Here is a 12,023-nt window from a genome sequence, read left to right as displayed (position 1 = left end):
GCTTGGTCGTTTTCAACCAAATGACAACATTCTCTTGACTTGGTGTTCTGTTCGACTGGTGCGGGTGCACAGACCTCTTGGATGATGTTATCAGAGGCGGAATCCATCTTGCTTTTCTTCAGCGGGGAGGCGAGAGGCTCCATCTGAGCTTTGTAGGCCACCAACTGGAGCTCATAGTCCTGCCACAGAGACGTGTCATGTTTATCCAGTATTACCATGCTAAGCAGTTCAAACTATCAGGATTCACATTTAATTCATGAATTAGTGTCCTGAATGCTTACCTTGATGGTGTCAATGTATGCCTTGGCATATTTCTGACATTCATCAACCTTGTCTTTGTTCTTCTCAATCTCTTCCAGAAGTTTCTGTGAACAAGAGCTCCATGAACAGTCTGAACGGTCATAACTGTATTTAGTATTAAGATACATTAAATACTATTTAGAGATTTATTTAGAGTCACCAAAAAAATAAATAATATGTTTTACCTCAGAAACACATCACTTCATTAAAAAACACATTATCAGAATTATGACAGCAGTGCAGTAACTAAACACCCCTAGAATGAAACCTAAATGAGCAGTATACCTTCTCCTGGGCGAGCTGCTCCTTCAGGGTCTTGCTGTCGCTGATGGTCACAGCCTGGATGTTCTCCTGGCGCTGCTTGGCGTCGGCGATCCAGCGGATCAGCCAATCGTAGCTCTCGCGGTAGTAGCCCAGCTGGCGGCCCAGCTGTTCCAGTTCCCGCTGGCGCAGGTCCATCTGGGCGAACACGGCTTTCCAGCGGTCCTGGAGACCCGAGAGGAGATGGCGGTAGTGGTCCAGCTCTGCGTCGCGCTCGCTGTGGACACGGGACATCTTGTCGCTCACTGCAGACGCCTTCTTAATCTCCTCCTCCAGGGTGTCAAATGCGGGCTGCTCGCTTTCTGCCTCAGAACGCATTTTCTAAACATGGAAGCATCGAAGTTAGCTGGTTAGAAGACCACACCAAGAGTGTTTGGCTCATTAGTCAGTTGTACACTGTTTTAGCTGACTTTATTACGTATCATTCAATTATACACAAACACAAAGGTTAAAAACCTGGGCCTTGGCAGGTTTGTGACTCCTAATGAGTTCCACAATGTTCAAAACCGGCCCAGCATAACGCAGCAAGCCTTCAGACAAACTGCTAAACATTGTGTGCGACGCCTCTGATCGCTGCCAACAGAGAGAAGACAAGGCACACTGTGCCTCACAACAGAAGGTGAGTGTTCAGGACAGAGGCCTACTTGTTCGGCTAAAAGGGTAGAGAAGGGTAAAGGGAACGATGAAGAAAGCGAGAGGGAACGAGGGAGGGGGCGTTCACCTTGAGCTGGGTGCGATAAGCCTCCACCTCCTTGACGTCATTGGGCACCTGGTGGACGTCTCTCAGCTGCTGCTCGTACTTCTTCAGGACGCCCTCAGCCCCCTGCGTGTTACGGATGACCACCTCCACCGTCTTCAGCCTGTAGCCAGGGAGAGGAATGGACGGAGGGGGTGGGGAGTGGGGATGGCAGGGGAGGGGAGGGGAGGGCAGGGCAGGGGAGGGGGGAAAACGTCCGTGAGATCCGACACTTAACCGAGAGAAATCTTTTGGCTGTGCCCTACAGGCCGCTAAAAAATGCTAGCTAGGTAACGGCGAGAGACAGAGAGACAAGTGGAGTTGACTCACTTCTCCAGGTAGACGGAGGACAGGATGTAGACTTGGTCCATCTTCTGCAGGGTGATGTCCAGCTCGGAGCGCAGGACAGGAGCAGAGGTGGACTGGGAGGAGGAGGAGGCCAGGACCTGCTCGGCCTTTTCAGCCACCTGGCCCAGGTCCTTCTGGATTCCCACCAGCTCGGCTTGATCTTTCTGGAAGCAGCAAAGACACAGACAGCAGGTTAGAAGACACTGGAAATACAGTATAATCCAAGGAACAGCTCTCTGGCTAATAATGTCCCCCTCCTTTTGCTGCAGAGATTCTTTCGGGTCCTAGATTGAGGCAACCTGCGTGCGGCCTTCCTGTTCCTCCGGCTGCCTCGTCCCCAGGAGACGGCGGTGGAAGAGAAAAAGGAGCCCCAGGAACGCGAGGACCAACAGGGAGCAGAGCAGCCGAAGGAGCACACTGGCACCCAGACCTGCCTCACTGCCTTCCTCAGCCTCCATGGAGCAAGGCACACGAAGAGGAAACGTCCAGACCTCGCTACACCTCCTCTCCTTTGCCCCCTCCCTTCTCTCTTCTCACGTCGGCGCACTAAAAGAGCAGCCTGGGAGAAGGGTAACGTGGCGCCTCGTCCTCCCGACCGTTAGATCCTCCCTTCCTCTATCTCTGCCTCTTTCCCATCCCTCCTCCCTTCAACTGAGTCATTCCTCCACTTCTATTCTGCTGCCCTTGGGCTCCAACCTGTTTCTCTAGTTTCTCGATCCTTCTCCTTCTTTTTATCTCTCATCCCCCCTCTCTCTCTCTCTCTCTCTCTCTCTCTCTCTCTCTCTCTCTCTCTCCCTCTCACTCTCTCTCTCTCTCTCTCCTTCTCTCCCTCTCTCTCTCTCTCTCCCCCCCCGTCTCTCTATCTCATCTCTGTGTAGGGCTTTGTCTAGTTTCTGGAGCCAGTGATGTCAGTATCACATTCTCGGCAGTCTCTCCCTTCCCTAAATAGTCGTGCTGCTTATCACTGGATAGCATAATGCCATTTAATTCACTGACTCTGTCCATGGAGTCGCCACACACTAATTAAGCAACTTTCCATCTCCAATTGTTTTGGGCCATCATCATAGGTTACATTATCCAAAGGGAATACAATTAACAATGCAGTCATTCTGCATTTCAACAACGAGTAGCTACAGATTCACTGAATATAAGGTCTTGCATATATATTTCAGAGGGATTCTACTGTGGCCAAGTACCTTCTGATCTTTGGTTTTCTGGCCGCAGTCTTTGAGTGGGTCCTTGTCGATGGGCTGGCGTATCCTGGCAACGGTGCGGCTCTCACAGTCTTCCAGACGCAGACGGAGGTCTTTGATGTGGGAGATGTAGGTCTTACACACAGACTCGTCCTGCTCACCTGTGGACGTAGGCACAGAGGCGGGTCAGAACCAGAACCATCTGGACCTCATCCTGACTGAGAAGAGGCCAGAGGGGACAAGGTCTTGAGGTGTGAGGTGTTGGTCTTCCTTATCTGTTCCAGTATGAACAGATATTGATCAATAGGTTTGATCGGGGTGTCAATTAGGTTGTCAGACATGCATGTGTTTTACTTGTGGAGTAACATCCTGATAAATGCTCAAACAAAGCAGGTAGTAGTACAGGAGAACCAACGCCTGGGAAAATACACTTCACTGAAACGTTCTACTTAGAATGACAGAATGCAGAAACAGCTCAACATCTGTTCTATGAGCGGAAAAAAAACGAATGCATCAAACTCATGCGGTCACTCAAAACCCTGACGCTAGCAGAAAGCATCACAGTGGAGGTGAACTGCATGTTTTTAGAATGAAGTGATAAAATACTTGTGTTTGATTTTAAATATCCCATCTGTGGTTGAAAGCATAGCCATACGCTGGTTGTGTGAACTGTAACTTTTAGCGTATAGCTAATAGCTTAGCAGCACATAGCCTAGCATGTCACTCACCTTTGGGTTTAGCCACAGGGCCTAGAAGGTGAATTGACAGTTACCCAATGTTGCTGAACTTTGACCTCAACACAAACGCACAAAACGGCATTCAGAGGAACTTTGGGCACCAGATGGAATTAGACTTGAGTCATACACATAAAACCCACTAACAGTTTGAGGTGCGCTTGATTGACCTAATTTCACTCACTCACTTTTGGGACTGTTACACAGTTTGCATTGCACCAAGTAAACTTAAACAAGCTTCCTTGAAGTACCTCACATAGGACAAAACTGAGATTTAGAGAGAGCTTACCTTTCTCCATGGAGCGGAGCAGGTTGTCAAACTGCTGGGTGGTCTTGGTGAAGTCCCCTTCCACCTGCATGCGGTCGGCTGGGGCGAACTGCTGTGAGTCCTGGCTGTCCCTCAGGAAGTCCTGGTAGTGCAGCTCCAGGTTCCTCATCACCAGCCGGTACTCCTCCACCTTCATGGTCCTGAACTGGAAGGGGACAGGGATGGAGAGAGGGAGATGGAGAGGTGAGGATGAAAGATTTACATAATTAGGTACATTATGAATTGGGCTATACAAAGCATGGGACTTTCGTGACCTAAGTTCTACAGGGCTTTTGTTTACGACGCAGACTTTGCTAGAAACGGCCCCTCACCATGACCACGTTCCTGCTCTAATTCAATTCCAGAGCCTCAGAAGCGCCTTTAATTCAATAGATGTCCGTGTTTTCACGACTTATTCTAAATATTCCTCTCACCGCGACACCACAGAGTTAAAGACATTGTCCTCTCAGCTGAGTGGATTTAACTAACCCTGTCCGCTCGACTTCAGGTCAAACCAGGCAAAACAACTAACAATGAGAACGAGTCCGGTGATAAACGCTATCTACACAGCGCTGATATACAGTATGCTATATCTAACATGTCTTCATGAGCTGTTGATCATGTGCTTTGAGTCTCACCATGGTGATGTTCCAGGAGCGTATCTGCTGGATGTCCCTCATCAGGTACTGCCAGGAGAGCAGGCTCTTCATGTCCACATGAAGCGTCTGCCAGAACACCAACATCTGCTGGTAGCTTCCGTCCAGACTGGGGAGGTAGAGGGAACACGATTAGCACTGTCCTCTACTATCAACACACAGTGGGATCTAGAGGTAAATTAAATTTGTATCAATGTTTTTTTAGTGTAGCTGTAAGTCACTGGTGGATTCCAACAGTAGTGCTGTCACAGAGTAAATCTATTGATTCATGACAGTGTGGGCTGTAGTTCATGGCACAGGAACAGTTATAGCCTACACTTTCCACTGACGATGTTGCTCTAGTCTAGCCTAAAACAGATTACAGTCCGACTGCCTGGACCAGTGTGTGTGTGTGTGGGGGAGCCTCACTTGGACACGCTGTCCACTGCCTCCTTGTTGACAGGAGGAACCAGGAAGCAGACTGAGGGGACCAGGGCCTCGTTACCGGAGCGGTTCAGAACCTTCCACTTGAAGGGCTGGGAGTTGTTGAGCAGAGCGCACTCCTCACTCTTGTGGACTGTGATCTACAGAGAGGGAGGGATGACCCAGGTATGAGAGAGAGAAAGAGAGTGAAGCGAGCGACAAACACACAGACAAAGAGAGAGCGAGAGACAGAGAGAAAGAGACTCAGATAGAAGAAAGTCTCAGAGAAAGAGAGAAAGAGAGAGAGAGAGAGTGTGTGAGAGAGAGAGAGAGAGAGAGAGAGAGAGAGAGAGAGAGAGAGAGAGAGAGAGAGAGAGAGAGAGAGAGAGAGAAGAGAGAGAGACAGAGAGAGAGAGAGAAAGAGAGAGAGAGAAAGAACTAGAACTGACAGATCTAGAGAGAGTCGTTGCCATGCCTACCTCCATCTGTTTGAAGTCGCAGACTGCCTGGATGGGCAGCTTACCCCTGATGGGGGTGGTGGGGTTACGAGGCTTCAGCTGGATGATGGACTTGGCTCTCTTGTTCAGGCCCGCAACATGGGTCTTCAGCTCATTCAGCTGCTCCTTCTCCTCCTGGGAATTCAAGTAGGATAAAATATGTCTTAATTGTCCATCCAGGGAGAAGCAATACAGAAAATGGAGCCCTTTGTAGAGGTCAGCATAGAAGATCCAAAATGGCTTTTTCTTTATCTCATCGTTTAGCTGCGCAGAGGGCTAACGGTGATTTAGTAAGGATTTGAAGTGCCAAGGAGATGTCCCCCACCTGTGCGTCCTGCAGCAGGTCCTCCAGGCGGGTGGTGGTGGTCGAGCGGTCGCAGCTGTACTTCTTCTTCATGGTCTCCTGCATCTTCCTCATCCTCTCCTGAGTCTCTTTAGCGTCCGCAAAGAACTACACAACACACAAGCAAAGGACTACAGGTCAACGGCGGACATCAAAAAAGAGGACGAGGCGGCGTGGGATTCGGCGATGGTCAACAGACGGTTCTGAAACCCTCAAATGGCGATGATAAAGGCTCTTAAAGGGTTGAAAGGCGGCGTACCTGATAGTAGGCTGTGTTTTCTTTGAGGTGAGCCTCGATGCAGCAACACAGCTGCAGGATCCAGCTCCACTGGGTCTGCAGGGCTGCTGTGAAGGCCTGGGGTTGAGAGGGGGTGGGGGGGGGATTTGCATTGGTTAATGATTCTCACATCCGGCGTGACATGCATGATGTAAGATTGTCCACAGCGGCCGTGCGTGGTGTCGTGGCACGTGTTGCCCAGACGGGGGCGCTATGTTCTCACCTCCACCGTCTTCCTGCCGGGGTGTCCCTCCTTCAGGAGCCTCTCTCCGGAGGCCTGGATGTCGTTGACCTTCCTCTCCCTCATCTCCAGCTCTCGCATCAGTCCCTGTGGAGTTGTGAGCGGACGTCAGCTCAACTTTCGGCAGACTCAATCTGTGTCTAACTATGCTGTCTGTGCTAGGCTGTCCATGCTTATGCTATCGAATCCAAGCTATCGAAATGATGCAGTCTGTGTTATGCTATGTCATGTATGCTATGCTATCTAAATGATGCTGTCTATGTTACGCTATGTCATGTATGCTACGCTATCTAAATGATGCTGTCTATGCTAGGCTATGTAATCTCTGCTATGCTATCGTGTTGCTATATTACTATCTATTCATCATAGTGTTTCTCCTCCGACCCACCGAGTAGCTTTCTTTCTTGGCGGTCATGTTGGTGTTGAGGTCGCTCCAGTCGTAGTTGACCTCCTCCTCCTCCTTGTCGTTCAGCCACATCAGCTCCTTGGTCGCCGCCGTGACGAAGACGTGGAGGGAGTCCAGGTTCCGCAGACGGTACTTGGAGGAGTTCTGCAAACGGCGAGGAGAAGGTAGTTTTAGAGAGAACATTGAGGAACGTGTGTTCAGGGATATGTCTAAGAAGGTTATCTTAGACTATTAAATGTAATTTAATAAAAGCTAATTCTAATAGCTTTTATACTTGTTGTTTGAGCAGAAGGGTCTCTCACCAGTAGCTTGGCATACTGCAGGTCCAGTTTGCCCAGGTATTCCCTGTACTTGCCCTTAGTGACCGGAGACAGCTGGTTCTGTGAAGACACACAGCATACATCAGCTATGGAACAGCTTGAGTGGAGACCACAAAGTTTCAACAACCAGCCTGGTGGACCACTGACTCCATCGGTGTTACCTCATCAGCCTTGGCCCGTTCTATCTTGGTGCGGAAGTCCTCCACACTCTGGTGCAGGCCGCGATGGCTGCCCAGCTGGGACTCGACGGCGGGCAGGTCGGTGCCCCACTCGCCCTCCTCGATGCGTCGCTGGTTCTCCTCCACCCAGGCCAGCAGGTCCTGGGCGTAGCGCAGGGTGACATCGTCCAGCTCTGGGCGCATCTGAGGGGCGGGGGCAGGGTTAGGGCCTGTCTGTCTGCACCCCCCAAGGCTACGGCAGAAACAGCTTCATCACTGGCTCCCACATAGGTCGAGTGAAGGTTGCGGAGGGGGGCAGCCAGTGGAGAGGTTTGGAGTATTTTGAGGTTCGCTCGAGGGCAAACCAATAAATTTTCCTGTGTATTCTAGTGTCCTGACAGAGGACTTGAACAACAGCGTGAGCGAGGCCACATACCTTCATAGAGGACTGCGTTTGCTGGGTTTGCTGGACCTGGGCGGCGGACACAGCGGCCTTCAGACGCAGGTTGTAGTCGCTGCGCAGGTTCACCAGGCGCTCGTGGAGGCGGTACACCCTTGAGGGGCAGAGAGAGGATTTGAAACGTGCAAATGGAACGGTCGCGTTTAAAAAACATACGGGATAATGCTATCGACACAGGGTAGGTAGACACAAAACGGCTCATCCGAAAAGCCCGGTTGGCGTGATGAGCCCGATACGGTACGACAGACGTGTTTTTGCCAGTTTAGACGCGCCGAGGACTGGGTTTCTCCTTCACCTGCGGTACATCTGCTCCGCCTGCTGGTGGCGCCCATCCTTCAGAAGCTGCACGTCGTTGAAGAGCAGGCGGATCATGCCGTCGGCATTGTCCAGGTCCCGCTCCACCTCGGCCGTGTGCTTGGCCGGCTTACCCGAGTTCAGAAGACGGATGTCCTGGAGGGAGGGGAAGGGAAGGGGGGAGAGGAGAGGCGAGAGGTGTGTCACTCCTATGGACGTCAGGTTTTAAGTAGCGTAGATTTGAGTCATGCAGTTTTGAGCAGTGAGGTATTGAGAGGTTTGAATGAGGCCTACAGACTGACTGGGGGAATGTATGGCGTCCTGTGAAGCTCAGGCATATGACTGGCCGTGACATGACTACCCATCCTGTTGCGCTGATTGGGTGATTGGGGACAATTATGTATGTTTTTAAGAGGATTGTGTTTCCCAGCTCCTCCAGCTCTGGGCCCCATCGTCTGATTAGCCTCCCATACCCAGCCCCAATCCTAGCCCCAGTCTCCCAATCCTAGCCCCAACGCAAGCCCCAATCTTAGCCCCCAGTCCCTAGCCCCCAGTCCCTGGCCCCCAGTCCTTGGCCCCCAGTCCCTAGCCCCCAGTCCCTGGCCCCCAGTCCCTGGCCCCCAGTCCCTAGCCACCAGTCCCTAGCCCCCAGTCCCTGGCCCCCAGTCCCAGTCCCTAGCCCCGAGTCCCTAGCCCCTAGCCCCCAGTCCCTGGCCCCCAGTCCCTGGCCCCCAGTCCCTGGCCCCCAGTCCCTAGCCCCCAGTCCCTGGCCCCCAGTCCCTAGCCCCCAGTCCCCAGTCCCTGGCCCCCAGTCCCTGGCCCCCAGTCCCAGTCCCTGGCCCCCAGTCCCTGGCCCCCAGTCCCTGGCCCCCAGTCCCAGTCCCTGGCCCGCAGGTGGAGGACTCACCGTCTGCAGCAGGGTATCCAGCCGGTTGAGCTGCTCCTCACAGTTGCCAGACTCCATCTGGACTTTGGTGACGATCCTCTGGAGACGTTCCAACCTGCAGAGGGACAGCAGAGCTTCAGTGTCCGACATGTGACCAGCCAGCACTCGCTCTAATTGGTTCTGTGTTAACAGATCACCATGGACGTAACTCTTGGGCCTAAAATAATTTGCCTGATGTATTATAAACCAGGTAACATCAAGATAGTATAATGATCTTAATAAATGAGCCACAAACACAACACACACATACAGTACACACGTACACACACACACAGATGAAGACCATAGAAGACAGACTTACGATCTCCTGGTGTGTATCAGATACTCTAATCTACAGGTGTCAGTCAAAAAAGCCATAATCCATAATCTCCCTGTCCTCTCTAGGGTATAATCCCATGTACAAGAGGGGCGGTGCCTCCGCCTACAGCCATCCCATCTGAGGTGTGTCCTCGTTTAGACTGCGTCCCTCTGAATGAGGCCAATGTCTCTGGTCACCGGGGCTAACGTCGACCCTGCTAGTTCAGCCATTCCTCGTTGCTTGCTCACACTCAGAACAGCTACCAGACAAAGACGTCTTATGACCAACCCTTGGACCAGCCCAGCTCCTCACACACACACACACACACACACACACACACACACACATACACACACACTCCCAAGTCCATATGTTATACTGTACAGGATGATGCTAATAGCATTTAAATGGATGGACCAGCTTCTGGGACAACCCAGTTCTGTCAATCTGTCCTCAGAGATGGCTGTCCATTCGAGAGGAAATATGATCAGGCCCTACTGCGTGAGAACAGAGGCAGCAGATTGATCTTCGTGAGGAAGTAACCTAAGTAGTAGAAACACTGAGCAATGCTTCTCCTTTAAAAAATATTCTTCCCTGTCCTGCTAAGCAGTCTTAGCCCTAGATGGTGGAAAAGGGTTGTATTTGATCAAGTCTTACGTAATGGGAATATATTTGTTTCTCTCCTTAACTTCGGTTTCAAATACTGACTTTGAAATCCATGATAATGGTCTGTACAATTTCTTATCACAAGACACCCAGTGCTGTACCAGATGATGCTGAGTCATGTCAGAGTCTAGACAACCGGGTTCACGTTAGGACGGCACAAGGGCACTTATCTCCTGAGGACAACCGCAGGCTTGTACCAGCTTCCATGCCAACCACCAACAGAAAGACCCAACAAACCAATTCCCAACCACAGACCATGAGAACCTTTTCAACAATGAACTGTTTTCCTCCTATCCCCAACCAGTGTTCCTCATGACAGTTTGTCGTAAAGATAACCAACTGTGGATGTTGCTACAGCAGATCAGGGAGCAGATGAGCGTGATCCTCCACTCACCTCTCAAACTCAATCCTGAGCAGGCGCTCTCTCTCCAGGATGGCTACGTGCAGGCGGCCCCATTCCTTCTCCACGTCGATGGGGTCGTAGCCTGGGGGGACCTTCACCTGGCCACTGTGCACTGCACTCTGAGGAGAGAACCATGGAGAGGTGAGGAGACGGGAGGGAGGAGAGGGGAGGGAGGAGAGGGGAGGGAGCAGAGGGGAGGAGAGTAGAGGTGAGGGAGCAGAGGGGAGGAGAGTAGAGTAGAGGTGAAGGAGGGGGAGAGGAGAGGAGAGGGGAGGGGATGGGAGGAGAGGGGAGGAGGAGAGGGAGCAAAGGGGAGGAGAGTAGAGGTGAGGTGAAGGAGGGGGAGAGGAGAGGAGAGGGGAGGGGATGGGAGGAGAGGGGAGGAGGAGAGGGAGCAGAGGGGAGGAGAGTAGAGGTGAGGTGAGGTGAAGGAGGGGGAGAGGAGAGGAGAGGGGAGGGGATGGGAGGAGAGGGGAGGAGGAGAGGGAGCAGAGGGGAGGAGAGTAGAGGTGAGGTGAGGTGAAGGAGGGGGAGAGGAGAGGAGAGGAGAGGAGAGGGGAGGGGATGGGAGGAGAGGGGAGGAGGAGAGAGGGGGGGGGAGAGGAGGATTCCGTGATCTACCTCAAAGGACTGGTAGATGAGCTTGGAGCGGTGTTTGTCGGTCTCCTTGGCAGGGAGCTCTGTCTCTTTGAACTTCAAAAACTGACGCCACAGGATCTGAGGGGAAATTCAATTTAGAAAACGTAAATTTTCCCACGATTAAACTTTTTGTACATCAGACTAACCCCAAACCAGATGCTCTAGTTAATCTATGATCTTGAGATTCAAATGATCCTAGTGAGGTTTCATCACTAAAACATTTCAAAAGGTTTCATCGTCTAAAACATCTGTCCTGGTAACAACTGTCACTGTTTGCTAATTTATACATTCATAATGCTAAAGTTGGCTTTAACCTGATGATATTACTGCAGCATTACCATGGCCAGGATTCACAGACACACACACAACCAAACACACATAGACACACACACAAACACACACAAGCACACACGCTCAGTAAAATGTCCTGAGCTTGATCTTTTTAAACTAGCCAAAACCCAAACTAGATTATCTGTCAAATCAAAGCCAATCTAGTTGGTTAGATCAACCAAACAAGATGCATGAGGGTGTGAAAAAAAAGACAACTGCAAACACAGCATGAAAGCAAATGAAAAAATCTATATTTATTGGGAATGCCTGGGCAAACCAATATCAGTAAACGGCAAAAAAACTACGTTTGGAATGTCTGCTCTGATCAACCCTGCTCTGCTATCGACCAAAACTTGGAGCCACACCACGGTTCAGCTGCAAGGCTACGCCCTGACAGGGGAGTGGCTCGGGGAAGGTTCCAGAGAGGATTAGATAAGTCAGATAATATCTTTGCCTTCAGGATCCGTTTTTCTGATCTCCAGAGCCACTCCACCCAGGGCTGCCCAGCCTCACACAATGAGAGTCAAAACAATAGGATTCCGCAGCGAAAACACACAAACAAAGTCATAACTTGATTTGGCATTCAGTCACAGACCTCCCTGCTCTTCTAATCCCTTAAGTCTTTCAGCTGTGTACAGTACATCCACTGGCTGGGTTGACAAAACAAGTTGAATGTAAAATATATGAGTGGGTTATAGTTGGTCTGTCTGGGTACAGGCCAGTTTTTTAAAAGGCCAACTTGTATTTA

The 12,023-nt window shown here is 51.0% G+C and overlaps 1 protein-coding gene across 5 annotated transcripts in view; it reads right to left on the bottom strand.

The window, feature by feature from the left end:
• Window positions 1-12,023, bottom strand: part of LOC136944028 (plectin-like) — a 100,792-nt gene that overhangs the window by 14,352 nt on the left and 74,417 nt on the right. For all 5 annotated transcript variants that reach the window (XM_067237577.1, XM_067237573.1, XM_067237574.1 and 2 more), the window contains 21 exons: window positions 10,928-11,023; window positions 10,298-10,425; window positions 8,901-8,994; window positions 7,995-8,149; window positions 7,676-7,793; window positions 7,243-7,443; window positions 7,064-7,141; window positions 6,744-6,905; window positions 6,338-6,442; window positions 6,097-6,192; window positions 5,820-5,945; window positions 5,477-5,629; window positions 5,004-5,158; window positions 4,578-4,704; window positions 3,922-4,105; window positions 2,902-3,059; window positions 1,688-1,869; window positions 1,343-1,481; window positions 586-942; window positions 282-365; window positions 75-179 (listed from right to left, as the gene is read on the bottom strand). In XM_067237577.1, coding sequence (XP_067093678.1) covers window positions 75-179; window positions 282-365; window positions 586-942; window positions 1,343-1,481; window positions 1,688-1,869; window positions 2,902-3,059; window positions 3,922-4,105; window positions 4,578-4,704; window positions 5,004-5,158; window positions 5,477-5,629; window positions 5,820-5,945; window positions 6,097-6,192; window positions 6,338-6,442; window positions 6,744-6,905; window positions 7,064-7,141; window positions 7,243-7,443; window positions 7,676-7,793; window positions 7,995-8,149; window positions 8,901-8,994; window positions 10,298-10,425; window positions 10,928-11,023 — 3,003 coding nt within the window. The remainder of the gene's footprint in view (window positions 1-74; window positions 180-281; window positions 366-585; window positions 943-1,342; window positions 1,482-1,687; window positions 1,870-2,901; window positions 3,060-3,921; window positions 4,106-4,577; window positions 4,705-5,003; window positions 5,159-5,476; window positions 5,630-5,819; window positions 5,946-6,096; window positions 6,193-6,337; window positions 6,443-6,743; window positions 6,906-7,063; window positions 7,142-7,242; window positions 7,444-7,675; window positions 7,794-7,994; window positions 8,150-8,900; window positions 8,995-10,297; window positions 10,426-10,927; window positions 11,024-12,023) is intronic.

Source organism: Osmerus mordax, chromosome 6, assembly GCF_038355195.1.
Source record: "Osmerus mordax isolate fOsmMor3 chromosome 6, fOsmMor3.pri, whole genome shotgun sequence".
Classification (NCBI taxonomy): Eukaryota; Metazoa; Chordata; class Actinopteri; order Osmeriformes; family Osmeridae; genus Osmerus; species Osmerus mordax.
This window is presented reverse-complemented; position numbering and strand designations above follow the sequence as displayed.